Below are 27,344 nucleotides of genomic sequence, written 5' to 3'. Positions count from 1 at the left end.
TTGAACGAGTCAATGACAACTAAATAGGCGCTAATAACTTTTTAGTGGGAAGGGACTTTATTGAGGAACAAAACACTGCAGCTCAGTAATTATTCAATGAGTTGGTGTTGGGCTGTCACCAAAATAAACTCAGATGAAGCCAAACTTAATGAAAGACTGCATTTCTCTAAAAAGATGTCTATTTAATTAGATATCTTCTCTCTACTGAAAAGGTCAAAAATCTCTAATAGAAAATTAAGGAAATTCTCTATTATTTTCTCTAATAGAAAAAATTTTAATGTCCTATTATTTTTCCAACTTCTATTATTTTCTCCAATATTGTCATATCTAAATTGCTGGTCTGCACCTCTTAGGAAAAAAGTAGTTATTGCCTGTATTCTTTTAAGACTTAGAATCTAAGCAATCAGCTTCTAGAAGCATCCTGACACCTACTGACTTTTGTGATTAAAAAAAGAAAAAAATCACAGTTCTAAGTTTCTACATTGTCACAGTCATGATGATTATGCTGACTGATATTTAATTTCCAAGCACATGTTGAGGGGTATGGAAGGCAACAGATAATAGAAGTTAGTAAAAGGAAAAAAAATCATAGAGATGTTTCTTACCCCTTAGTGACTATTAATGGAGAAATATTCATGTACAACACTCTTCTGACTCATCTCTATATTTATGTTTAATGTTGATGTTATTGATGATGCACAGGAAAAAAATGTTAGGAAATATACATATCAAAGCCCAGCTTCTTAAGCTCAACTGAGAACACTTAGATTTTCATTATTAAATAGTCTTAATTTTTACAGTTGTGATTAAAGTTCTATAGAAATTAGCAGTTATTTTAATAAATCAACTTTCTCGGATCTATGTCAGGGGAAAGGAAGAATGAAAGCCTACAAAGACAGGAAAGAAAAAAACTGAGTTTTCATATATTTTACCTTATATCAGGCCTATGTATATATATTTTTGATTGTTCAATAGTATCAACCAGCTGTATGTTCTTCACATGGATTGGATGCTGTAAATCTTCATTTAAAGGGTTAGTAATGAATATTACATTAGTTTCACCTGAACAAACATTCTTAAATCCAACAAAGGTTGAACCTAAAACATAAATAACAGAGAAATAATTATTTTCTATAGAGAAAGTGGTAAAATCAGATTCATTTCATGAACATCCCACCAAACTTATCATTGGACATTACCTTGAACATAGAGCTCTTACCTAATGTGGTAGATAAGTCTACCACTTGTAGGAGTAAGTCTACAACTATCTGTGGTAGACTTGCTTCTTATATCCATACCACTGAGTAGTCCTCTCCCACATTTTCTCTGGGCTTAGCTATGTGACTTGCTTTGGCCAATGGGACAACAGTAGTCATGATATAAGCAGAGATCTGCAAAGCGCTCGCATATTAGGGCTTCCTAACTTAATGAAAGATCCTAGCGGTCCAAATTTTGGATTCAAGTGGATACAAGCTGGTTCATCTATCTCCTAGATCTGTGAGTGCTGGCTGCTACCAGCTAAGCTCCTTGGCTATCTCACCCGGGAGATGAATGCCCTTTCCACAAGGGCAATCTGCAACCAATGGCTGAGTAACAGGAGGGTACAAGAGACCAGTCCCTCTTCCCCCCAAGTGAGATAAGCTCACTGGCACAATTTAAATTCAGAGCTCCAGGTGGGAGCAAGTGAAGGTATCTGTCCAGTTTATACCACACCCTTGCTTAGCAATTTCCTTTGCCCTGGGCTGCTTCCATGAATCTCTTTCTCCTGAGAGCATTCCTTCAAAAACCCCCTGCACAAAAATCCCCATCTAAGGTCCTGCTTCTAGGGAACCAAACCTAAGACCACCATCACTCGTATGTTATCTTTTAAGAGTATGTGATTTAAAAGACAAACAGTTATTTGTGTTCATTCATAAGGCTCCAATTCATGAGGATATTTTTACTTCCATTTGCTATTTATAATATTCCAGAGCATAGTTTTATTAAAAGCAATATATGTTCAATTAAAAACACATTGCATGTCAAATGATTTTCTCTAAGAGGACCATCATTACAGTAACACTGATGGTCATTTATTTTGCATTTCTGGGACTTAAAGTTATGGGGAATAATGTCGAAACCTAGATGTCTTATTAACTGAACTTATTTCTTTGAAGAGATATTGGTTAAAATTGTCATGGAAGGGAGATTTACTAAACTGAAATAGAGAATGGCACAGGGGATTTAATGGGTAAAATTGAAAATAATGTTTCCATTACATTAATTTATATATATTTATATATAAATATATTATAATTTATATATAATTACATTTTTAAGGAGACAGACTGGTTCAGTGAAAGAACAGAGGACTCTGAGTCAGAAGACCTTGATTCTAATCCTAGCTCTGCCACTAGCTGTGGGAATTCAGCAAGTCACTTAAATTCAATGAGCTTAAGTTTCTTCAGTTACACAAGGGTATAATAAATATAAATCTACTTATATTAAAGAAATTTTATAAATTATAGAAATGAATTAATCTTAAATCACTGTACTCAGGTTTTTTGGTTGTTTTAGAAGGAAAATTAAATGTCAATTACTCAGTATATAAGAATTTTGCCAAGGAACCACTCTTGAAATTGACTCTAATATCTGCTTTCTTTGCTTGTCATATTCAGTAGGTACATATAAAAATTATTTAAATCATTATTTTTTTTTAATAACCATGAAACATTTATACTCTACATATTCTTTACAAAACTTAATTGAGTAGATTTGTGAAGGACTATGTTTAAACTTGCCTGTGACATCCAAACGGCCAGTGATGGCATTGTAACTCATGATCCCTGCATGGGGTTTCCTGGGTGCCATGTTATGTGCGGAAGCAAACGTAGGCCAGCAAATCCCACTTCTCCCACCTTTTACAAAAGGAAAAAAAATTAATGAAATTTGAATATGTGTTCATATGAACACCAAAATTATTAAAGTTTTCAAAATCTTCACCTGATGGAGGTCTAGAACTCCGATGGGCAACAGTAAGTTCAATATTGGGATCATCATTAGTTAGGACATCAGAGCAATTAAATTCAGGGCTACTTCCAACAATTAATGAGCTCTGTGTAAAAAAAAGAAGAGTCAAATGGTATAACTTTAATAATAACTATTCTTAAAACATAATAATGAATAATACTGAATTCTACGGTGGCAAAACACAACCTAGAAGTTTCAAGAAGTACATCATTAATTAAACAAAGATGAGAAAAGTGTGATTTCTTCCTTGAGTGGACACTCAAAGTGGGAGGGGGAAGAGAGACATGCAAATAATTATATATAATGACATTATGTTTCTATGACAGAAATGCATCCAAGGTAGAGTAGGAACAAAAAAATGGAGGGAATATCATTCAATACCACCCAAATAGGGTACAGGAAATACTTCATAAAGGAAGAGAAAATTTAATCATCTGTTGTAAGATTAGCAGGTGATGAACAAAAAGAGGCAAGCGGAGCAGGGAGGAGAAAGAAGGAGGGAGAGCTTCCATGCAGAGGGCCATGAGAACCAAGGCATGAAGGTGTGGATTAGCTGGGAGTAGAAGTCAAGATCATTCTTATTAGTTATTCAATAATTTTAGACTTTCCAGAGTTGCTTTTTCTTCATTGTGGCTGTATTCATTTCTTACCTTAACTTGCACTGTTTTACTGGAAATTTTGTGAGATATAGCAGCTGGTGTGTAAATCATTGAAAAAATGGCCATCCCATTGTCAACCAGGGTCACGTTATAGATGTGCACACTCTCTGTGGTCTGTAATAAAATTTGTAGGTTACCTAGTACTAAGGATAATCATAAAAGAAATTAAACAATCAGCATCATGTGTCACATGTACCTGAAAATAAATTCCATAATCCCAGCATGTCCAAATGGTAAATCCCTGTATAAGAGAACATCCAGGAAGGCCGTCTTGGTTCATATAGACACCATATAAACCTCCATGGGCTTCATTGTCAGTCCACCTTCCTGAGGGATTAGATAGACCTTGGAAAGAAATATAAGACCATGTAATTAATATCACAAGCCTGTCATATAGCAATAATAAACAGCATTTTATATCTAATAACAATATATAATATGTTTAATATATTAAATGTATTTCAGATATAAATTTTAACAAGATGAGCAAATATGTTTATCGCTCTGCCATTTATGGTTTACTCTATTATTTACCCTTATCTAATTTGTCTTTTCATTGTTATTCAGAATAATCACACATTTATTTGCAAAAGTGTGGTTTGGTGTTAGTAACCTTAATTATTACATAACAAAACTTAACTTGATTAAACTAAACATGGAATTGATTAGTAAGCACATGGGATTTAGATGCAAACAAGCTTAAACTTGAAACACATGTTGTCTATAAAATACTTCCCCTGCACATGTTACTTGTTGGCTCCTTCTGGTTCATTAAATTTTCAGGTTAAGTGCCACCTACTCTAAAGGCCTTCCCTGACTACCTGATTCAAAGGAGAACTTCAGTCATTTTACAATGTAATTCATTTTTTTCACTTGATATTTTATTATCTATTCTTCCTACTAGAATATAAGCTTCATCAGAGAAGGAACTTTGTCTAGCTTATCCACCATCGTATTTCTGGAGCCTAGAAGGTAATGTAGAGAGAAGTGCTCATTAAATATTTGTTGAATTAATGTACACATGAAATTGGGAAAATTGTTTAACCTTTTAAAATCTCAGTTTCCTCACATATAAAAAGTTTTTTTTTTTTGAAATAATTCAGGATTATTTCAAATGAAATGAGATAACCGATATAAAAGGCCTTATGAACACAAAGAGAAGGCCCTCAATAAATGGGAGCTCTACTCCTTATTAATATACAGGATACTTAAAATGGATTTTTTTATGAAAGTTTCACTATGTTAGTATCAGATCAGTAGTCTTAATAACTCCTTCCCCACATAAATTGGAGGATTCTCTGTAAACACTAGCAGCTGCAGGCTTCACCTCCTAAACTCTAATTAGTAACAGCCATTTAATTCAAGTTCCCTGGTTTCCAATTTCTTTTATTGATTTTCCCTCTCTTCTTAGTCCTTTGGAATTGACATTTTACTTAGGTGGCTGCTGGCTTCAATTTTATTCCTCCATAAGAAGCTGTTTGCACATCTCTCCCTTGGCACACACAGTACAGACCCATGGACATGCTTGGCTCTACCCCTGGAGCCAGCATGAGCCACCATCCCTTTCCCAGCATCTCAGCCTCCACTGGGTAAAAGGGTTGGATAAACTGACGTACCATTCCAGGAACTTAAGCCCTCCATCCCTCTGTAATGTCTCATATTTCAACTGACATAAATCCAAAAGTTCTTTATGAACACTCAATTATTTAGAAATATCAATATAATCATCAGTGAAAATGCATTACATCATACTATAAATATTAGTAAATATTCATATTCACAGATCACATTTTGATTTTTAAAAATCATAAAAAAACTTCAAAAAATTTGTAGAGAAATTGCAGATTTAAAAATTTTAAAGAAAATCCACTTTAAGCTGTTGGGAACTAAAATATATAAAATGCTTAATAAGTGATATATCAAGGAATCAGTTAAATCTATTAGCAAAGTTGTTTTATTCCTTCAAAATGTATTTTGCATAAGAATAAAATTAGCTTATTTTAAGCTCAATGATTTATGAATTGACAGAAAAATATTAATTCAAATAATCTTAGAAAATAACTACTCATTGACTTGTACACTAAAGACAGGCGAATTTTATAGCATGTGAATTATAACTCAATAAAGCTGTTGAAGAAACTAACTACACGGAGATAAAAAGAAAAATCAACTCTAGAAGGAATGTCAGCATTTCAGAGAAAGTCCCATTTCCTTTAGTAAAGTTCCTCTAGAGGTAATTCTTGCAGTTTGTTATTTATTTTACTTTTTTGAGCTGGTAATTGATTTACAAGGTTGAAAATTAATAGGTGATACTGGAGGTTTCTCCATAATAAACATAGTACTCTTCATTCTTTTTTTAGCGGGGCCTAGTGTTCCAGTGTTTGGATCTTTTACCAAAGTTTATACAACTAATCCGCCATTATTGGATGCAGGGTGGTTTTTAACTTTCTGCTAGTACAGACAATGCTGTGGTGAACAAACGTTCACAAACCGTTAAATCTAATTATGTATACAGGCAACCGCTAGCTAGACTACCAAAAGAGGAACTGCAGAGTCAAAGGCAAGTGCATCTGAAATTTTCATAGATATTGCCAGACTCCCCTATGCAGGGCTTGTACCATTTGTCCTTCAACTAACTATATGAAAATGTTCTTGTTTCCCTCAAACCTTGCCAAGAGAAGAGTTGTTCAGCTACTTCTTGATTTTTTACTAATCTGATAGAAATGTATCTGAGACCTGTCTGTTCATGTCCTTTGGCTTTTTATGCTTGCAGGTTTTAACATATGAAGAGTAAGCATTTATGCTTTTAAAGCAGAAGTATAGAATAATGGCATTTCTCTATAGACATATATCTCTATGCTTAAAAAGGCTGATATTTTGAAAGTGGTAGCACGATAAGACAGTCACTGTTCAATCACCAACCAAATCAAGAACTGAAATTGTTATTAGATAGAACTTTTGGATTATAAAATTGAAAAACAAAGTCATCCTTAGAAGTCTATCCATTTTCCACTGGACCCAATGTTATCTTGAATTAATTTAGCTTGTTGAGTTCTTTCAGTACCTGGAGGAATAGATATCACATATTGGACTGGAGGAATAGATATCACATATTGAACTGACAAACAATAACTCCTGATACTTAATAAATATGACAAGTTATTTCCTAGATTTACTCTATGCCAAAAGACTTACTTGAGCAAGGTTCGCCATCAATGCGGTATCCCGCCCTTCCAAATCCAGCAACTACATTATTTTGTAAGACTGTATTAGTCCCTCTATTTATCTAGTATAGAGATAAAGAAAATGCTTTGGGTCAGGCTATTGCACAAACAATTATACAATGAGAACAAGTGTGCAACATACATAGGAAACGTTTAATCATGACTACACTTACAAGCAGAAAAATTAATTCATTATTCACCTCATTCAAACTTATAAGTGAAGTATTCAAATTACATTAGATTTTCGGTGTAAAACCATCACTAGGTACTCTACCCTAGACCTCATTAGAAAACTGCATTAAATAGATTGTTTTTTATTTCAGTCATAAAATCCATTGGATGTGATTTATATTTACAAGCCATAGACCAAATTCCAATATTATAGCAAGGTTACAGCATTTTTATCCCTCTTTTCCCTTATATTCTGTTACCAATTTGATTGATATATTAAGAAAAAAACAGCCAAAACAATTAAAATGGACCATAAGATTAAACAGAGGCATTCAGTAGTTTAAACAAAATCTGCTGTAATCAAAAACTAAATTAAGATGTATGCTAGCCCAAGCCAAGTCAAAGTGGGGGAAAATGAAAGTGGAGAGCACAGAAGGCTAATTCTTGCCGATGAAGTCAAAGTCTCAATCATTTAAAAAGCATATCAGACACCCTTATTTTTAAAGAGAATTATACAAATAGTCAACTGTTTTTTCTTTCAAAAGCTATAGTTAACCTTAAAGATTTGGAACTGACATTTGAATACATTTTAACATCTAAAAATACATGGAAGGAGAACATTTTTAGAGGTATACTGTTTTGAGCTTTCAGATTTTACCTTAAAGTAATTATTAATAGTTGCACAAAAACAAACTTCAATCCTTATTCCCCATTTCAAAGAGGGCAATTTTTAATTCTTTTTCTTTCCCATGGCAGAAATAAATAAAACCCAGAGGAAGCTATCTTCCCTTCATCCTTTCTGTGCATTTCCCACATTTTTGCTTGTACCCCCACTCCACATCTAAATAAAGACACAGTAATTGAAGAAACTTCATGAGAAACAAAGGTAAAATTAGTAATGTCTGATAAATGTAAATAACCTTGCATATAGAATCATTAAAGTTTTAGATGAAGAATGGATTTTAGAGATTCTATAGTCTATCATTATAATTTTTCACAATAGGAGGGAAACTAAAACCATAGAGTTAAGTAATATGTTCAAGGCATGGAGACAATTAGCAGCAGAGACCCTGAAATCAGAACTTGAGAGTGATGAATAATGTTGGGGAAACAAAGAAATAAGAGAGCTATTTAAACCAATGAATATTAACACACAGGGAAGCCCAAAGGCTCTTGGAGCTCATGTCTTTTATAAAAGTTCTTTCACTCCTTTAGTTGGCTCATTTTATTAGTTTATCAATCTTTGTCTAAGAAAGAAATATTTTACAATAAAATCTTGAGATTTACAATTTCTGCAGAAATTGCCATCTGCAAGAAGGAAATTATAAATTATAAATTCATTTGCACTACCTCAATTGCTGCATGCCAGAGAGTTAAACTTAAATCTTTTCTGTTCTGATAGGTTCCTGGCCAAATCGAAAGCACAACCAAATTTCCTCGGACTCGGTTGTTATCCCCCCATATTCTTATGCCTGTGGAAAAAAAAGAAAAAAGAAAAGAAAAGAAAAGAAAATCCCCCCAAAATGCAGATATAAATTTGTCATGAATACTGTGTCTTTCATTTTTCCATTAAATTATTTTTCTAGTTTGAGTCTGACAAATGTTCTTAGATTTTAGCGAGAACCTTCTGACCTCTTTGATAGTAAAACTCTACTTCTTTAATAGTAGAGCTCTACTTCATAGTAAAACTCTACTTCTTTAATAGTAAAGCTCTATTCTTAAATAAACTATCTGAATTCTGAATCAAAATCTCCTGAGGTGCTCATTTAAATATGTGAGTTCATGGGCTCCACCTCAGATTTTAACAAACATGCACATATGATTTTTATATACATGAAATACATTTGTATCATGCTTTATACTGATATTCAAGAAAAATAATATCTAAAATTACATATAATTCTTATAAAATAAGAACCTTTGCTCATGAATAATCTTTGTGATTGATTTGTGAGGAATCTTTTTAAAATAATAGCAATTTAAGCTATTAGTGATCAGATAACTCACATATGAACCTGGTCTGGTAATGTATCTTCTATTTTTTAGGGCTGCATACTCCAATATGGCAGCTATAATTACATGTGGCTACTTAAACTGAGTACAATTAAAATTAAAAGTCAGTTCCTCAGTCACACCAGCTATGCTCTAAGTGCTCACTAGTACATGTGACTTAATAATTGCTATCTTAGCATGGATATAAAACATTTCCATCTTCGCAGAAAGAGCAATTGGCTAGTACGGTTCTAGAATTTACAGACTGACTGCCTCAGAGAGACATGATTTGAACCAAAATATTATTATATTACCTTCTCCCACTGTAAAGTGAATGATGTTGTCATCTATGTCCAATCTATCTGTCCCAAACACACCAATTGCTGGGGAAAAGCCATTGTGAAAAGCACAGCCTCGAATATAAGATGAATCATGTCCTTGAATCTATTAAAAATTGGGATTCAGTGAACATTTAAAAATAAAATAAATGTAAGGAAAAACAATGAAGTAGGATGATTTTCAGGAAACAATCCTTGATAAATACTCAATTTACTTTCCATTAAAGAATATGATTTCTGATAGGTGTCTATAGCTGGGAAATTTCCATATATCTTGAATTTATGAAAAAATAAAACAAAAACATATACTTACTTTAAATGCTGATTTAAAAAACTCTCAAGTATTTTCTTTGCATTTATATTTATATCATTACTTATAAAGTGCTTCTATCATTACTTATAAAAACTAAAAATTATTTTTCATAATAGTTTAACTACATGGTGAGCAAATTTTTGTTTTTTTCTTTTTTTGAAAAAAAAAAGATGATGCTAGAGGCAAGGGGCTACAATTCTAATGTTAATAAGGAATCAGTCAGTGAGCAAGTTGAACAATATTTTTCTTTATTGTCACTAAGACATATTTTTCTCTCTGTTTTTCTTTCCTAAAACACCAGCCCTCTCAATATTTATTTTCCTACTTTTGACTGAGGCATCAGTATTCAGAAATGCTTTTTATTTGGGAAAAGCAGTAATGCTCAGGGATGAATGGGATCAATAGGAGTGGTGGGGAGGGTGGGGAGGTGGAGAGAGTATGTACTGCCTCGAGGGCCTCTACTACCTCAGTGTTTGTTGGCAAAATAGGAGGCAGGTCTGGTGTTTTCAAAATAAACTGGAAAGCAGGGCTTTGATGTGAAATATGATGTTTAAATGTTGGCTCAATTGAAAAAAAAATTGTGCTAGTTAACCAAGACTTAGCTGACAGGCCACCAGTTTGGCAACCTCTGTTTTAAGCATATTCATTTTGCTTAATAGTGAACCGTTCGGGAAATATTTTGGGCCACTGGAAAGTAAAGGTGGAGATGTGAAACACTATTATGGATCTTCCATACATTCACCTTTTGTGCTACTTTTCTATGGCTTTTTCGCTGACTTTAAATAAATGTACAAATGTGTAGAATCAACTGTGCTCATGAATCTAAAAAATTAATTGGAAACTACATCCAAGAAAGTTTTTATCATTAATTTATAGTTTAGAAAGTCTAATACAAGGTTATTTAGTAAAGTTAATGAAACTAAAATTAAAATAAGATTTTATTATGAATATATTGCAAATATTAAAAATCAAATACAAAAAACCTTGTCCTAGGTTAAGAAATGTAAACAGCATATCTCGAGTTCTGTGCTATCCCTGTAGCCTTCGTGACCACTATGATAAAATTCAACATTACTTATTCTTGCATTTCCTAGGGGGAGGAAATATTTTGTTAAAATGCTTTCCTACAATACATAATTTTGAAAAGCTACACAAAGTCATTCACATTTTTCATGGAAACATTCATTAATTATTTTTTCTTTGCCTCCTTTATCCAAGATAACTTGGTGTTTCCTCAACTTTTTTGTCACTGCCTCACCTAAAGAACATCTTTAGAGAGACATTTTTTCACCTAATCGCCCTTTTTCTCCCTGCCCATTATATTTAAAACCATGGACATGCTGGGTTAACTATTAATGTGTGGTGGCCCTCTGGGAGGCCACAAACCTTGTGGCATGTAAGAATTTCTGTCCCCTCAAAAAGCAATCTTCTCCTCCTTGGCATCATTTTGCCCTCATGAGAATATAAGGCATGAATATAAATTGCCATGACAGCTCCAATTCTGATGCTACAAAGAGCTTTATAAGGGCAAGATCTTATATCATCTCTTTTCAAAATTTAAAGTGCCAAATACCTGCTGTCGTTCGATACAAGTTTCAACAATGTGGTAAGGGGCAATTTTTATAGTATTAGTAATAACAGTAATAATAATCCATGAGAGATTACTTTGTGAGAGAATTATTTTGTGCCAAGCCGTCACTAAGTGCTTAAAGGCATGTGTGGTTTAATTCTCACAAGCATCCATGAGTTAGGAACTTTTATTATCCCTATTTTCTAGATGAGGTAACTGAGACACCAAGATTCATGGCTGGAAAAGAGCAGCAAAGGATATTCCTTGTTTAAAAAAAATGGACATGTAATAGAATGGATTGGAGAAGAGCTATTTTGTACAAGAAGGGAAAGGCCCATCTGGAAAATCATGAGCAAGTGGATGCATGATGGAGGACATAAGAAAAATCAAGTAGAGATAGAGAAGAAATGCTTACTAGAGACCATCTGTGCCTACAAAAGCCATAAATGTATTTCTTAACTCACATCACGAAACAATTCATAGGAGCAAGGAAAGGTTGTCATGGGAATGAAGTCCATCATGGGATTTGAAGTGAGAAAGGCATGGATTAGTATCCAAGGTCAGAGCAACTTCACCTCCCTGTTCATCTCTCATTCATCTTTAAGAGGGGGATAATGGTTATATCCTAGCAGTATGAGGATTACATGAGATAATGTATGTTAAGTGTTTAGTGCCTGAGATCCTATATTATGATCATCACCATCAAAATCACCATCATCGTCAGTTAAATTTCCATTGGCAGATTATGACCAATAGGTAAAAGTTGTAGTGGGATAGTTATTTACTTGGTACAAAGATTTTCTACAATTAGAGCTCTTTCAAAGTGGAACAGGCAGTATAGTGACTAAGTGAGGACCTCTGAAAGAGTTCAAATCAAGAATGGATGCCCTACCCCTGGTACCCACATGGTGGGATCCCCATACCAGCTTCCACTGAAAGGTATCAGGGTTACATGATGGAACGACTGATTTCCAGTATCAGAAAAAAAACTGACAATATGTGCTTGTCATATCAGAAAGCAAAGAGGTTGAAAAAACTAAGCCATGTCAAAAGGACACAGGCATAACCATGATAAGATTCCAAAGGCCAATGATGGAGCATTTTCAGCACCAATATGATTAATAATCACAATGGATTAGAACACATAAAATATTTTAAAATCCACAAGCTCATAGAGATACTAATAACAAAGCAAAAGAAACCAAATAAAAACTCCTGGTCTCTTTAGAGGGTACTTGGGAACCAATTTATCTTGATAAGTTCAATGGTTATCAATGTTTTTCAAATTTCAGTGTGCAAAAATAAGGGGAAAGAATCAAGGATTTTCCCTGCCTTTCCTATATGAACTGTCTTTCAGTTCTTTATAAAACTATTCCAGATTATAAATGAGAAGGGAATGACAGAATTAGAATGTCACCATTTTAACCCAGAGACTTACTAGAGGCAGGCAATGATCATTAATGGCGTCTAACATCACAAAAAGAGAAACAATCAGACATTATGTGCCTACTAATGGAAAAATACACCATAACCCATATAGAATTATTGCCTAAAAATTGAGCCTGAATCTGATCAAGACTCTAGTTCTAAACTACCCACACACAGGAAATACGGGGAGAAAGGAAGTACTTAAATTCCAGGCTGTTGTAAATTGCAAAAAAAGAGAGAAATGATGGAAGAGGAAACTATATATTTCAAGGAGACAAGACTCATAACCAATTGCAACTTACATCTTATTTAAATCCTGATTTGAACAATTAAAACTGAAAAAAGAAAGAAGGGAGGGAGGAAGGGAGAGAGGGAGGGAGGAAGGAAGGAAGGAAAAATGGGAAATTTGAACAACCATTTGATAATAATGAAATATTAACATTTTTAGGTCTGATCCTTGTATTGTAGATATGTTTTTTAAATATTTTAGAGTTATATGTTGAAATATTTGTGCATGAAATTATATTTGTTTGCTTCAAAAACAATTCAGGGACTTTAAGAGAGAAGGTGGAGGTACAGATGAAACAAGATTGGCTGAAGTTGATAATGCTTGAAGCTGGTGATGGGTACATTGGGACACATGATATGATTAGCTATTTTGGAGGTACATGTTTAAAATTTCCCTTAAAACAAAACAAAAATAACAATCTGTTGTACTTGTTACAAAATGATTTCTGTTTGGGTGAGAGACTGGTCTAGTTATTATCAAAGGTCACTGTTAATCTGATAATTCTTAGTCTATGAAGATCAAGTAAATAGCCAACACTGCTAGGGAATCTGGTTGGAGGGTGGCGCCTGGACTACATAATCCCTCTCAAGACTTTATTTTCCCATGTGATCCTAAAAGAGATGAGAATTATTTAAGGACTCCTAAAAATAGAAGAGATTAAGTTATATTTCATTCAGAAAAATAAATTGAATTTGTACCAACCTTTAAATGTCATCATATTTTCAGTGAATGAGCTGACCAGGACTCGTGCACCAAAAGATTCCTTGAACCAACCTGGATAATCTTCACCAACTATTTTGATGTTCCTACTCAGTATCCCAACATCAGCTGCTAATGTGTAGCTCTGACCTGTGTCAGGGACATGGTAGCTTTCAGCTGCAACAGAAGGACAGCTAGATTATTACCAATGCTGAGACTCCATCTTTATTAGTCAGTTTCTTTGCAAATCATAAATAGAGCAATGAACTTTATAATATGCCAAAAATCAACACAAGCGCATGAATTGATTTAGATTTGAATGTTTAAATGTAGATATATGGCAGACTGAAATTATGATACTTTTAAATTTATAAACTAAATATTACCAAAATATTTCTTGTATTTCCACAAAAAAGGTTATTATAATCAGTAATTATGACGTTATTGCTTAACAGGTTGTGCCAGTTTGAATGTATTATGTCCCCCCAAATGCCATTATCTTTGATGTAATCTTGTGTGGGCAAACCTATCAGTGTTAATTAGATTGTAATTCTTTGAGTGTTTCCATGGAGATGCACCCCACCCAACTATAGGTGATAACTGATGAGATATCTCCATGGAGGCGTGGCCCCACTCATTCAGGGTGGGCTTTGATCAGTGGAGCCATATAAATGAGCTGACAGGCAGAGGGAACTCAGTGCAGCTGTGAGTGATATTTTGAAGAGGAGCTACAGCCAAGAGGGACACTTTGAAGAAAGCACAGGAGCTGCAGATGAGAGACAGCTTGAAGACGGCCATTGAAAGCAGACTCTTGCTCTGGAGAAGCTAAGAGAGGACAAATACCCCAAGTGCAACTAAGAGTGACATTTTTGAGGAACTGCAGCCTAGAGAGGAGCGTCCTGGGAGAAAGCCATTTTGAAACCAGAACTTTGGAGCAGACGCCAGCCACGTGCCTTCCCAGATAACAGAGGTTTTCCAGACACCATTGGCCATCCTCCAGTGAAGGTACCCGATTGCTGATGTGTTTACCTTGGACACTTTATGGCCTTAAGACTGTAACTGTGTAACCAAAGAAACCCCCTTTTATGAAAGCCAATCCGTCTCTGGTGTTTTGCATTCTGGCAGCATTAGCAAACTAGAACACAGGTCTTGAAAATGGTTTGCAATAACTTCAAATTATACTTGAAAACACTGATCTGGTAAGTTGAGAAGCTTATTATAATATTAATAGATGAGAAAATGAGGTAGAGAAGTAAAAGAATTTGCCCACAGTCACGTGGGGATTCAGCAATGCACAGGTAATTTTACCTTTCCTGATGCCTAAATCTTGTTTTGTTCCACTTTCCCTATGGCACATTTGTGCTAACCACAAGTCTTTATAAATATGCAGTATCTTATCAAACTCAATATGTACATCCACATATTAATGATTTGTAAAACATAAACTAAATTACATTCTACATTTCTAAAAATCGTGTTCAAATCTTTAAGACAAGCAGGTGCATTTCAAGCAGAGAGAAATGTTTGTGGCTTTAAATGAAAAAATCTGTAATGTCAAACTTTAAACTCTCCTTTTTTCCAAATAAAATGTTTTTCGATAAAACCTTTTTCTTTTGATTTAAAGAAAAATATGTGATATAAAATATATATGTACATGTGCTTCTATCAAAATACTGCTGTAACTAGTTCTTTGCTCTCCAAACATTTTTTTCCCCCATGCAAGTCAAATATCTGCCAGTCTATCAAGCTGCCTTACAGCTGGAGTCCTTATGAGCATCAGAAACACCTGAGTGGCTTTTCTAACATTATACTCTTGTCTCTCATACTTTCTGAGATTAGGATAAGGCAGCATGTCAAATGGGAAAGGTTTGAGTGCTGGGAAATCTCTGCACCTCAAAATGAAAAATCATCTGATTTCCTTCTCTCCTTGAGAATTCCAGTTTTACCGTTTCTCAGTAGCTTGTCAAAGGCAGTTACAGCTGAAGAATGTGTCAATGAAACAAATGAGGACAATAATGCTCATGAATCAACGGTTCTCAAATTTCAGTGTGCATAAGAATCATCTAGAAGCTTGCTTTAAACAAGTTGCCAAAATTTACATCAGAGAATGTAAAACAGTACTTTGGGGTGGTGTCCAGGAATCTATATTTGGGCACGTTCCCATCCTCCACCTTTGCCAGTGATACTGATGCAAGTGGTCTGGGTACTGCACTTGCAGAAAGACTTTGGACCATCATTTTCCTAATTTGCTTCCATATGACACACACCTCAGTCACAACTAATGTAAGATTTGTTAGGCTCTGTTTCCTGAAACAAGCTAAGCAAGACAGAAGATTATAAAACTACATATTAAACTGAAGACCTCTCAAAGAGCCATTCTTGAAAGCTAAGGAGAACATAATTACCCTGCTAAAAGAAATTGTTGTTTCCTTTAACTCTACACATCTCTTGACACTGTAAAATCCAGAAAGAAGAGTCAAATATATACATAAAACCATGTATCTCACTGGTTTCTAATTTCTAATACAAATGGCAGACAAAAATATATTTTTGTACAATTTATTTTAGATAATCATATATTATTAGCAGAATCATCATCAAGTAAAACCACAATAATCCAAGCCTACTTAGTCTTTTAAAAATGATTGATTAAAATCCCAATTACAAAGTTAGTCTTTGCTTTGAAGTTACAACCTCAGTAAAAATAAATAAAAAGAAGCAAGGGTAAAGAAATAAATAAAAATTTATTGAATATTTGGATGAGACTGAGGCATGTCCTTGAAGAGATCACAGGACAGTGCGAGAGATCAAAGAATAATCCAATATTCACAGTGCTTTGTTTAGATAAAGGCATAAACAGCAAAGCATGGACTATATTAGTTTCGTTCTCTGCCATTTGACTTGCAGCAGGAACTCAGTAAACATTTGCTGAATGAATTATTGCATACAGAAGCAACTACTGGTAGCCAGTACATAAATAGTAGCACCTCTTGGATGCCAGTGCCAATCTGAGTGAAATGTTCCTTTAAAATATTTTGTGCGATCTTTAATCAAATAACTGTAATTATAGAGGAGAGGACAAAAAATATGAATATTTCAAGACATTTTAATTATATTAACTATTTGGTTAAAGAGTAACCACTTACCAAGGTGAGTGTAGGAAAGGGTATCATTGAGAATAAGAATTTTGCGAACCATGCAGGATTTTGTGATACTTCTAGTTTCTGTCTGGTGGAAATCATAGCTTGTGGTTGTGATCACAATCTTCTTCTCCCTCCTTAAAAAAAATTCAAGCACCAAATTCAAGAGCAATTCTTGAAAAAGTTTTCTATTTCTTAATAATAACTATTAAATAATTAGAATTTGTTTTATATCTGATAGGCAATCATGGTATTGTAATGAAGAATAAACTGTACATTTATGTCTCAAAAATAATATGCTGTGTGTTCAGTATTAAGAATTCTAAATTGTGAATTAGCTCTGCATTTCCTTAAATGTAATTCAATCATTTAATAGGATCATAATATATATATTTCTTTCTAAAAATTAAATATATTGAAGCAATACACTTAGATTTGTATTAAGAACTGTCCAGGACAATATTCTTGAGACTTGAAAAAATCTCTCCAGATTCTCTTTACACAGTTAGGTACCGCTTGGTATTCTTAAAAGGTGGGAACGGCAGAAGAAGTTGAAGGCCAAGGCCAAGGCTTAGAATCTAATGTTTTAAAATTAAGCATCTTGTTATCCAAGTATTTGCTCAAACAACACCCTTGAGGAAGGACCTTCTCCTGCCACTGCCTACTGTGGCTCTCTACTACAATGACCTATTTTATTTCCTTCACCTTGCTAATTACAACCTGAAGTTAACTTAAATATTGATGTGTACATTTGGTTCTGCCTCTCTCACCCCAATTCAATTTCCATTATAGCTTAACCAGTTTCTTCATCATTGACTCTCCAGTACCCATTAGAGTGTCCAACATCTGGTAGGCATGCAGAAAATATTCATGGGATAAAAGGGGGTATTGAAATCATTTAATTAATTACTCTCTCTTTAAAAAGCAACTACACTTGAACTATCACAAATAAGAATATTTTATAAGTAAAGATTATAATACCTCCCAATAAATCTTCTTTCCAGTTATCAATTTTCAACTGCATGAAGAGAACAAACCTGTATATTCTGATGATTTGTATTGCTTTACTCAGACCGAGGCTCTCCTTGTCCTATGATTCTAAAGCTCATTCTCACCAGATGGTGAGATCTGACAAATTGGAAGCAGAATCCACCATTTTCCTGATCTTTTGCCATTAAATGGCATATTGATAAAACACATAGAGTCTATGGCCTGTACATGTTTATGAGTATAGGAGAGATGGGAATTGCTACCATTTGTAATTTACCAAAATCTCTCATTTAACACAGGCATTATTTAAGTATCTCTGGGTGTCTGGATTTGTTTTCTTTCCAAATGCTTATGTAACATCACAAAGCAGCAATAAAGAGGTAACCAAAATAAAAATAAAATATATTTAAAATGTATTCCTATTTTCTGTTTTGCAAAAATTTATAATGAATATTTTAACCCAAGAACTTTCATAGTTTTCTTTCATGACTAATATATACATAATGTTCCTCATATGAAGGAACTTGAAAGAACAATTTTTAAATGTTTGCTATCGGGTCAGCTTTTTTGAGTGCTGATTATAAAATTAACATTTCTCATCTGACCAATTACTTGAGAAAATAAATTCCAATGAGAATAAAGGAGAAACCTTTTTGAGCTGACCCACTGTGTGTATCCACTTTCAACCATGTGTTTTCTCTACCTGCCAATCCACAGCATCCATGAGAGATAGGACTTTGGAACCTGCCTCTGCGGTTTCTGAGAGCTTAGTTTTATATATTGAATGTGGAATTCCATGAAGATCCAGATCACCAAACACCCCTGAAGGAGAAAAGCACACTCTTATTTATTCACCATACAGTACTGGATTAGGTGCTAGTATAAAATAAAATAGTTTAATAAGTGATTGAACGTTTTAGAATGAATGGAATGAATGGGGTTATCTGTTCAGGGCTGTTAAAGGAGGTTTGACCATCTGACACCATTTTTAGGAATCTGGGTCCACAGAAAATCAAAGTCAATGTCCAAGGATACATTAATGAGGATGTTTACCACCTTGATATTAGGAAAGAGTAGAAAACTTAAATTAATCCAAATGTGCATGAATAGGGGAATGATGGAATAAAGTACAGTATATTCACACCATAGATTATTATGCCATAAAAAGGATGAGTTTTATCTCTAAATGTTGATCTGGAAAGATGCCTACAATATATTAAGTGAAAAAAGAAAAAAAGCTAATTATTTAGTTTGATCATGTTGTAAAAGGAACACTACCACCACAAATCAATATCTATAAAATGAATATAGGCACAGACATAAAGCATGGAAAAGAATGTAAAAACTGTTAAGTAACACTAGTTTCCTCAACAGGGTAGAATTGGCAAGATGTATATTTTTTCTTTATATTTTATCCTGATATTTCTTCGTGTTGTTTGAAATGTTACTTTTGAAATAAAAATAAACACATTAAAGCCAATATATTTTATATTTTCTTAATGAATTTGTCTGGCTGAGTTCATTGGCCAATGGATTGCTGACTGATTCAATCTTGAGACATTTTTCCCTTTATTTATTGGATGTCATTGTTTTAGAAATTTTACAGTGAAACAGTTGCAGTACATGTTTGTATGTGTCTTCTAAATAAATATGCAGTAGTATTTAATAAAAGCAGTTAATTGTGACCAAATTCAACCCTTTGAAGTCCTTTGCTTTCCAGGGTGAAGAAGAAATATGCATGGCCATATCAATGCAACTGGGAAATTAAAGCTCAGGAACAGTTGTGATTAAATAACTAATAGTAGAGTCAACTGATCCACAGGTTTATTTATGAATACTATAAACTGAATAATATTTCAGGTAGTTCCCTTTTTGGGGAAAAGCACTAGGCTATAAAAATATTATTGTTTATGTAGCAAAAACATTATGGAGAAAATCAGATTAGAAAGATAGTATACATATGGAGAAATTTTTAATACATTAGTTTTGTAATGAATAATGCTTTGGTTTATAATACACACTTATATATTTCTGTCTGGTGTAACGACACATGATTTAATTTTTAAAACGTCTGTTTTTTATACTCTTTCCTATAAATAAATGTCTGCAAAAATTTCTGATACTATGACATTATGAATTAATAACAAGTACATTAACTATGTTTTGGATTCTCAAAACTGATATGACATTTTTGATATCTGGAGACACATACCTATCACCTTTGATCCTTGATTTGGTCCTTCTGGAAGAGCCCAATCTGGAGTAGAATGATTTCCTCTAAGTACAATCTGTAATTCTCCTTTAAAAGGATTATCTTCCCAGCCAGCAATTAATCTACCTCCCTGTAGTAAAGAAGAAAATTGTTAGTACTTAAAAAATGAGCAGAAAAAATCCCCCACCATGAAAAAAAAAAGAATTAAGAAGTCACTGGCAACCTCCTCTATTAAAAATGAATGAATTTTGTTATACTACAAAGAACAGAGTATTGTAATAGGAATTGACCTAAATTTAACCTATCTGTTTCGGGTTAGGCAGTTTAAATGACTTTTCCAAGATTAAATTCAATAACTACCTATGATCAGAGCTGGACCTAGAACTGAAACCTCCTAAGATTTATACTAGTGCTTTTTGAAAAGACTACACTGTATTTTACCATACCAGGACATATCCAAACTAGACTCTTCATACTTGCAACAAGTTACACCATTTATCTGCCATCATTGTTAATAATAATAGCTATCATTAAATGCGTCTTGATTCTATGCCAGGTATAATGTGTAATATAGTTACATATATTATATCATTTAATCTTTTCATTAAATCCATGATTGCTATTTTTATTCTCATTTCCTAGATGAAAAAAATGATGTTGAAGGGGTCAGGTAAGTTAACTAAGGTTACCCATCTAATAAACAATGAGGTAAGGATTCAGTAGCTGCTTTGATATACCTCAAAGCCCATTTATCTAACCAAAACATGATATGACTTTGAAGAATTAAAGATCTTGCTTCTGGACTTTATTACTGTTCTCAAAGAGAAAGTACTAAATACTTTTTTAAAAAATGGCATTTAAAAGATTTTTCGGTTAGCCAATTCTTTTTAATTAATACCAATAAAAGACTGACAGAGCAATTAAACTGATTAAACCGTTATATGTTCGAGACCTTCCAAGGTTTAAGAGAGAATGAGGAGGTGAGAACCTAAGATGGTGGCTAGGTGAGACAGGGCAAAAAAACACCTCCATGAAAAATACTAGATAAAAGCCAGAAAGTGACCCAGAACACCAGTTCCAGCGATGCACCAGCCAGACAAGGTCTGCTAAATCCATAGGGACCATGCATTTGGTGAAACCAGGAGCTGCATTCTGAAATGAGTGAGTGAGCCAGCTGAAAGTCCAGCAGCCATGCTGTGGTGTGGGGAAACCGTGGGTTGGCATTTGGAGATGGACTAGTTCTTTTAAAAAAAAAAACAAAACCCAGGAGCGGCTGCGGATATGGCAGCAAGAACTGCATAGTGAAGTGCGGCAGGAAAGGGCTGTGCGAATGCCTCAATATCTGGCGTGGAGGATAGCCCTTCCCACACCCGCTGCTAATTGTCTCAGAGCCAGGAGGGCAGAGGGGAGCCAAAAGGAGAAAGAAACTGTGCCCCTTGCAGCCATCTTCCTGGCAGGTTGGGGATGCTCCTGCCCGGGACCAGAGCCATAGCCCAGAGCTGTGCCAAGGGTCCCAGTGTGACAGGGAGTGTTTCCCACAGCACTGCACATATGCCACAGTATCGGCCATGGACAGTGGCCTTTAGTGCACCCACAGCTAAGTGTCCCAGAGCTGGAAAGACAGAGTTGTGCAAAAAGGGGGAAATTAACACGCTCCATTCAGCCATTTTTACAGCAGGCTGGGAATGCCCCTGCACAGCCCAGTGGCCCAGGGCTTCCCTGGAGGGCCAGCGTGCACTTGTGACATGGCACAGCTTTCCCTCAGCAGAGTCCTGGAAGAGCATGGCTGAGAAGGGGGATCCGCTCGGAAACCCCAGGGACCCTACGCCAGTACCAAGGACTTGTGGGTCAGTGGCAGAGACAATCTGAGGCAAGACTGAAATGAAGGCTTAGACTCTTGCAACAGCCTTAAATCTCCAGGAACACCTGGGAGGTTTGATTATTAAAGCGGCCCTGCCTCCCTAACCGCTCAGACACACACCCCTCATTCAGGGTGGACAGCACCAACAACACAAGCAAACTTGGTGCACCAATTGAACCCCACAAGAATCAGACCCCGACACACCACAAAGACAAAGTTGGGGAGAATAGACTTGAGGGAAATAGGTGACTTGTGAATGCCATCTGCTGGTTAGTTACAGAAAGTGTATGCCACCAAGCTGTAGATCTGACAAATTAGAGATTGGTATTTTTAATATTCTGAAAGAACCCTATCAAGTAAAGCAAATGTCAAGAGGCCAAAAACAACAGAAAATTTTAAAGCATATGATAAAACCAGAAGATATAGAGAACCCAAACCCAAACACCCAAATCAAAAGATCAGAGGAGACATAGTACTTGGAGCAATTAATCAAAGAACTAAAGACAAACAATGAGAGTATGGCACAGGATATAAGAGACATGAAGAAGAGCATGGCACAGGATATAAAGGACATGAAGAAGACCCTAGAAGAGCATAAAGAAGAACTTGCAAGAGTAAATAAAAAAATAGATGATCTTATAGAAATAAAAGAAACTGTTGACCAAATTAAAAAGATTCTGGATACTCATAGTACAAGACTAGAGGAAGCTAAATAATGACTCAGCATCCTCGAGGACCACAGAACAGAAAATGAAAGAACAAAAGAAAGAAAAAATCAAAAAAATTGAAATGGATCTCAGGGATATGATACATAAAACGTCAATTTAAGACTCATTGGTGAAGGGGAAGAAAAAGGTAAAGGTCTAGAAAGAGTATTCAAAGAAATTGTTGGGGAAAACTTCCCAAACCTTCTACACAATATAAATACACAAAGCATAAATGCCCAGCAAACTCCAAATAGAATAAATCCAAATAAACCCACTCCAAGACATATTCTGATCAGACTGTCAAATACTGAAGAGAAGGAGCAAGTTCTGAAAGCAGCAAGAGAAAAGCAATTCACCACATACAAAAGAAACAACATAAGGCTAAGAAGTGACTACTCAGCGGCCACCATGGAGGCGAGAAGGCAGTGGCATGACATATTTAAAATTCTGGGAGAGAAAAATTTCCAACTAACAATACTTTATCCAGCAAAACTCTCCTTCAAATTTGAGGGAGAGCTTAACTTTTCACAGACAAACAAATGCTGAGAGATTTTGCTAATAAAAGACCTGCCCTACTTTAGATACTAAAGAGAGCCCTACCAACAGAGAAACAAAGAAAGGAGAGAGAGAGAGAGAAATTTAACAGACATATATAGAACATTACATCCCAAATCACCAGGACACACATTCTTCTCTGGTGATCATGGATCTTTCTCCAGAATAGACCATGGGCTGGGGCATAAAACAAGCCTCAATAAATTTAAAAAAAAAACTGAATTTATTCAAAGCACATTCTCTGACCACAATGGAATACAAATAGAAGTCAATAACCATCAGAGACTTAGAAAATTCACAAACACCTGGAGGTTAAAAATGAGGGGGAGATGAAAACATTCCCAGATAATCAAAAGCTGAGGGACTTCATCACCAGTAGCTCAGTCCTATAAGAAATGCTAAAGGGAATTGTGCAGGCTGAAAGAAAGGGACACTAAACAATTGAGTGAAACCACATGAAGAAATAAAGATTTCCAGTAAAGAACGTATGGTAAACATAAATACCAATACTACTGTATTTTTTATTTGTAACTCCACTATTTACTTCCTACAGGATCTAAAATACATAAAGTGTAATGATAAATCAGTGGTTTTGGACTCAATGTAAAATATGTAATTTTTGACAAGAACTACATAAAGGTGGGGGAATGGAGGGGTATAGGAACATATTTTATGTGTCCTATTGAAGTTAAGTTCATATCAAAGAAAAACAAGATTGTTATAGATTTAAGATGTTAAATTTAAGCCCCATGGTAAGCACAAAGAAAGTATCAGAGAATACAACCATAGAGATGAAAAGTGGAGTATGGGTTATGAGAAATGGGGGAAGGGGCAATGGAGAGTTAAGAAATGAGTGTAGGGTTTCTGTTTGGGGTGAAGGAAAATTTCTAGTAATGGATAGTGGGAAGGTGATAGCATTGCAACATTCTAAATGTGATTAATCCCACTAATGGAATGCTAGGGGAGGTGATGGAATGGGAAGATTTAGGCTGTATATATGTTTCCACAATTGGAAAAAAAAAAAAAAAGAAGTGAAAATAGATAATGACCATTAAATGCCAAGGATGATCCTGGATGGGATCTGAGGATGGAGGAGAGGAGGCTCAAAGGGACACAGTTGGGACATAAGAAAAAAAGAAAAGGAAATATAGAATGTAAGCTTTGTATCAATGTTGAATTTCTTGAATTTCTTAGCTGCGCTTAATGGGATTGCATAAAAGAATGTTCTTGTTCATGGGAAATGTATATGTGAATCATATTGTTTGTTCAAGGATGTGTGCAGCTTGCTCTCATATGTTCAGAAGACAGAGCAGTATATGAGGGAGGGAAAGAAAGAAATGGTGGTGTGACAGGATGTTAAAGTTGGTGGATCGGGGTATCGGGGGAGGGGGCTCAGGGTATGCCGGTGTTCTGTGTATGGGGTTTGTATTGTTTTTGCAACTGTTCCTGTACATTTGAATTTATTTCAAAATAAAATTAAAAAAAAAAAAAAAGAAAAAGAGAGAATGAGGAGATTGTTCCAAACATTTGAATCATTTTTATTAGTTTTCCGCCTTCACAATTTCACCTATGTTCATTCATTTTAAGAAATATTATTTGTTTTCTCTGAAAGAAATGGCTTAAATTCCTTTAATTTTTTCCAGAACTTCTGGAGATTCTTTGTTTGTTAGAGCAAATACTCTACATAGATTGAAAGGAAGCTGTGCAAACCTCACACTTGATAGTTACCATGATAATTACCCCTTAAGGAACGTTTAGTCCACAGTTTCAAAGAGAGCGGAAATATACTGGACATACATGAGGCTCCTGTTTCATGGACTAGAGTCAGTTGTGTTTTTTAGTCACACCAATTGAATATGCCTTTTATTATTTAGTTAGTAAATCTCCTATATTTTAGAATTTGATTAATAAGGCTGTAAATTACAAGATCCTCACCTCCACTCTTACCTGCAGTGATACGTAGGTAGCACTCAAAACAACTTTTCTATAAGAAGACTCTTCAGCTCCCACATTATATTTATCTTCCAGTTCCAGAACCCCCCAAATAATGAGCCTTTCCATTGGTGGAATATCTGTGTCTGCTACAATCCATGTTCCTATAAAGCAATACTTTCATATAAGAAATATAAACCATAGACTATATCTCACAGACAAAATTCTGACAACCTTATCAATGAATTCTGGTTTTGAAGTTTGTGGTCCATCTTTCTACACAAGAGATGATTCCTGTTTCACCCAGAAAATCTATTAATTATTCTTACTACTCAGGTTTGAACCCACTTAAAACTCAGAAGGTTAGGTTTAGGACCCAGGACACAATAATAGAGTCCAGCTCTTCAAATTTGTTCTTTCCCCAGGATGTGCTACATGAAGATAGAAAGCTAACTATAGTGGCATCTGTCATGGCATAGTGTTAATGTTGCATAAACATAGGAATTTTATTTATTTATATTTATATATTTACCTTCAGGTATAACCACATTTGCTCCTGGGTGAGGTACGGTATAATTATTTTCTTGAGATGATTGCCAAAAAGAATCATTTGACCATAAGCTAAAAAGAAGAGAAATATTTCCATTACAAATTATCTCTCTATATTTAATGATAGTCCCCTTAGGGGGTTGCACTATCCTCGATGTTTGAGGGATGATAAAATGCAAATTAGATTGCTTATAATTTAGCGAAATAGACAAGCTAATATGTGCAGTTAGTAAAGCTCAACATACACAAGCTACAAAAATAGTTTTTTCTCCATTGAAGAAAACTTCCTTTCCTTCTATCCACAATCTAAATGATTTTTTTCTCCCACTAAATCCTCATTAATTAAAGTCCACATTATTCAATTTCCTTGTAATGTTTTTGCATTACAAGTGAATGAATGCATGTTTCATCCATTTAAAGACCTTTCACATAATGGTGCTATTTCATGGAAAAAGATTGTAAGGATATAGTCTTCTAATTTATGTGAAGGGAACTGGCAAAGGTAAGTCAATGAGATTAAGCCACTGGGTGGGGAGGAGGAGTCTGTATACAGAGGGAAAGTTCTGTTAAATTGAATTAAATATGGAAAGTGCATTGAAGGAGAAACAGAATCCACTATTCATCACCATGCCTTCTAGAAACTACCTCATTTCAAATTGTTGTAACGAATATTATTATACAGTTGATGACATTTTCCTGTTGGAAAATTTTCATAATAAGAGGTTACTCTCCTGACACAGTAAAAAGTTAAATAATTATGTGATATTAATTCTGGGATGCTACAAAAGGGTTGATATACGGTTTGTTCTGTTAAAATGTGATGGTTATATTACTAAGGAACCTTGATCAAAAATTCTATTACAAAAATTTTGTCTCAGGTTTAAAAAAGAAGTTGGCAGTTAAAGGATTATTTAGACTCACAATAGCACATTTTTTTCCTGAAGTAATTTCAAAACAGATTTTTAAAACTTGTATCTATATTACCAAATACCCTGACCCACATTACACACATTTGATATCTGATTTTATCTAATTCTTCTCAAGATTAATGGCCTTTCTTTCTTATCTCACCAGCACTATCACTACATTAAACTATTACACATTCTTTTTCTTCTAGCCCATTGTTATGATAAAGTCCAATCTCTCTTAAACTAACCATTTGTGTTGTGTAGCTAGAGCTTTATGTTCTAATACTGAAGTGCCAATCATAGTTTTTTTCACTGAGAAAAATTCATACAGTGGGAGAAAAACTATACTATAAAACAGATAATCTCTGCATTATCTACATATTTTGAAATATAATTAGTTTAACAACATTGAATGATACTTAATGCATGTAGCGTATCATTATATACCTCTATCACATCATAATCAACACCAATCTAAATCTATTATGCTAACTAGCAGTCATGGATGTTAAACATCTAATAATTTCATCTACCTTAGACTGTATAAGGGCTTTTGATCAATAATCTTGATAGCCCATATCTCTTAAAAAGCTCTGTAGGGGCTTGTTATGAGCCTCCCTGCTCCACTGTCCCTCTGTGATGCATTCTCTACACAGTAGCAGCAGTGGTCTTTTCAAAGTATAATCTGGAATGTCACTACTCAGCTTAAAGTCATCCAAAGGTTCCCCACGTTCCTTACTATTACTGCCTACGCCTGTTTCCAGCACCATCTCCACGTCACTCTCCTCCTGCTCACCA

The 27,344-nt window shown here is 34.7% G+C and overlaps 1 protein-coding gene across 1 annotated transcript in view; it reads right to left on the bottom strand.

The window, feature by feature from the left end:
* The window catches only part of PKHD1L1 (PKHD1 like 1), a 192,017-nt gene that overhangs the window by 30,321 nt on the left and 134,352 nt on the right, over positions 1 to 27,344 (bottom strand). The window contains 16 exon segments of the mRNA XM_037802604.1: positions 933 to 1,098; positions 2,781 to 2,897; positions 2,983 to 3,094; positions 3,660 to 3,782; positions 3,865 to 4,013; positions 6,864 to 6,954; positions 8,414 to 8,535; positions 9,370 to 9,499; positions 10,690 to 10,796; positions 13,696 to 13,869; positions 16,839 to 16,956; positions 16,958 to 16,969; positions 18,526 to 18,644; positions 20,035 to 20,164; positions 25,105 to 25,253; positions 25,622 to 25,710. Of these exon segments, the coding sequence (XP_037658532.1) occupies positions 933 to 1,098; positions 2,781 to 2,897; positions 2,983 to 3,094; positions 3,660 to 3,782; positions 3,865 to 4,013; positions 6,864 to 6,954; positions 8,414 to 8,535; positions 9,370 to 9,499; positions 10,690 to 10,796; positions 13,696 to 13,869; positions 16,839 to 16,956; positions 16,958 to 16,969; positions 18,526 to 18,644; positions 20,035 to 20,164; positions 25,105 to 25,253; positions 25,622 to 25,710 (1,908 nt within the window).

The sequence above is a fragment of the Choloepus didactylus genome, chromosome 14, assembly GCF_015220235.1.
Source record: "Choloepus didactylus isolate mChoDid1 chromosome 14, mChoDid1.pri, whole genome shotgun sequence".
Lineage (NCBI taxonomy): Eukaryota > Metazoa > Chordata > Mammalia > Pilosa > Megalonychidae > Choloepus > Choloepus didactylus.
The sequence above is the reverse complement of the archived record's forward strand: the minus strand, read 5'-3'. Positions and strand labels throughout refer to the sequence as shown.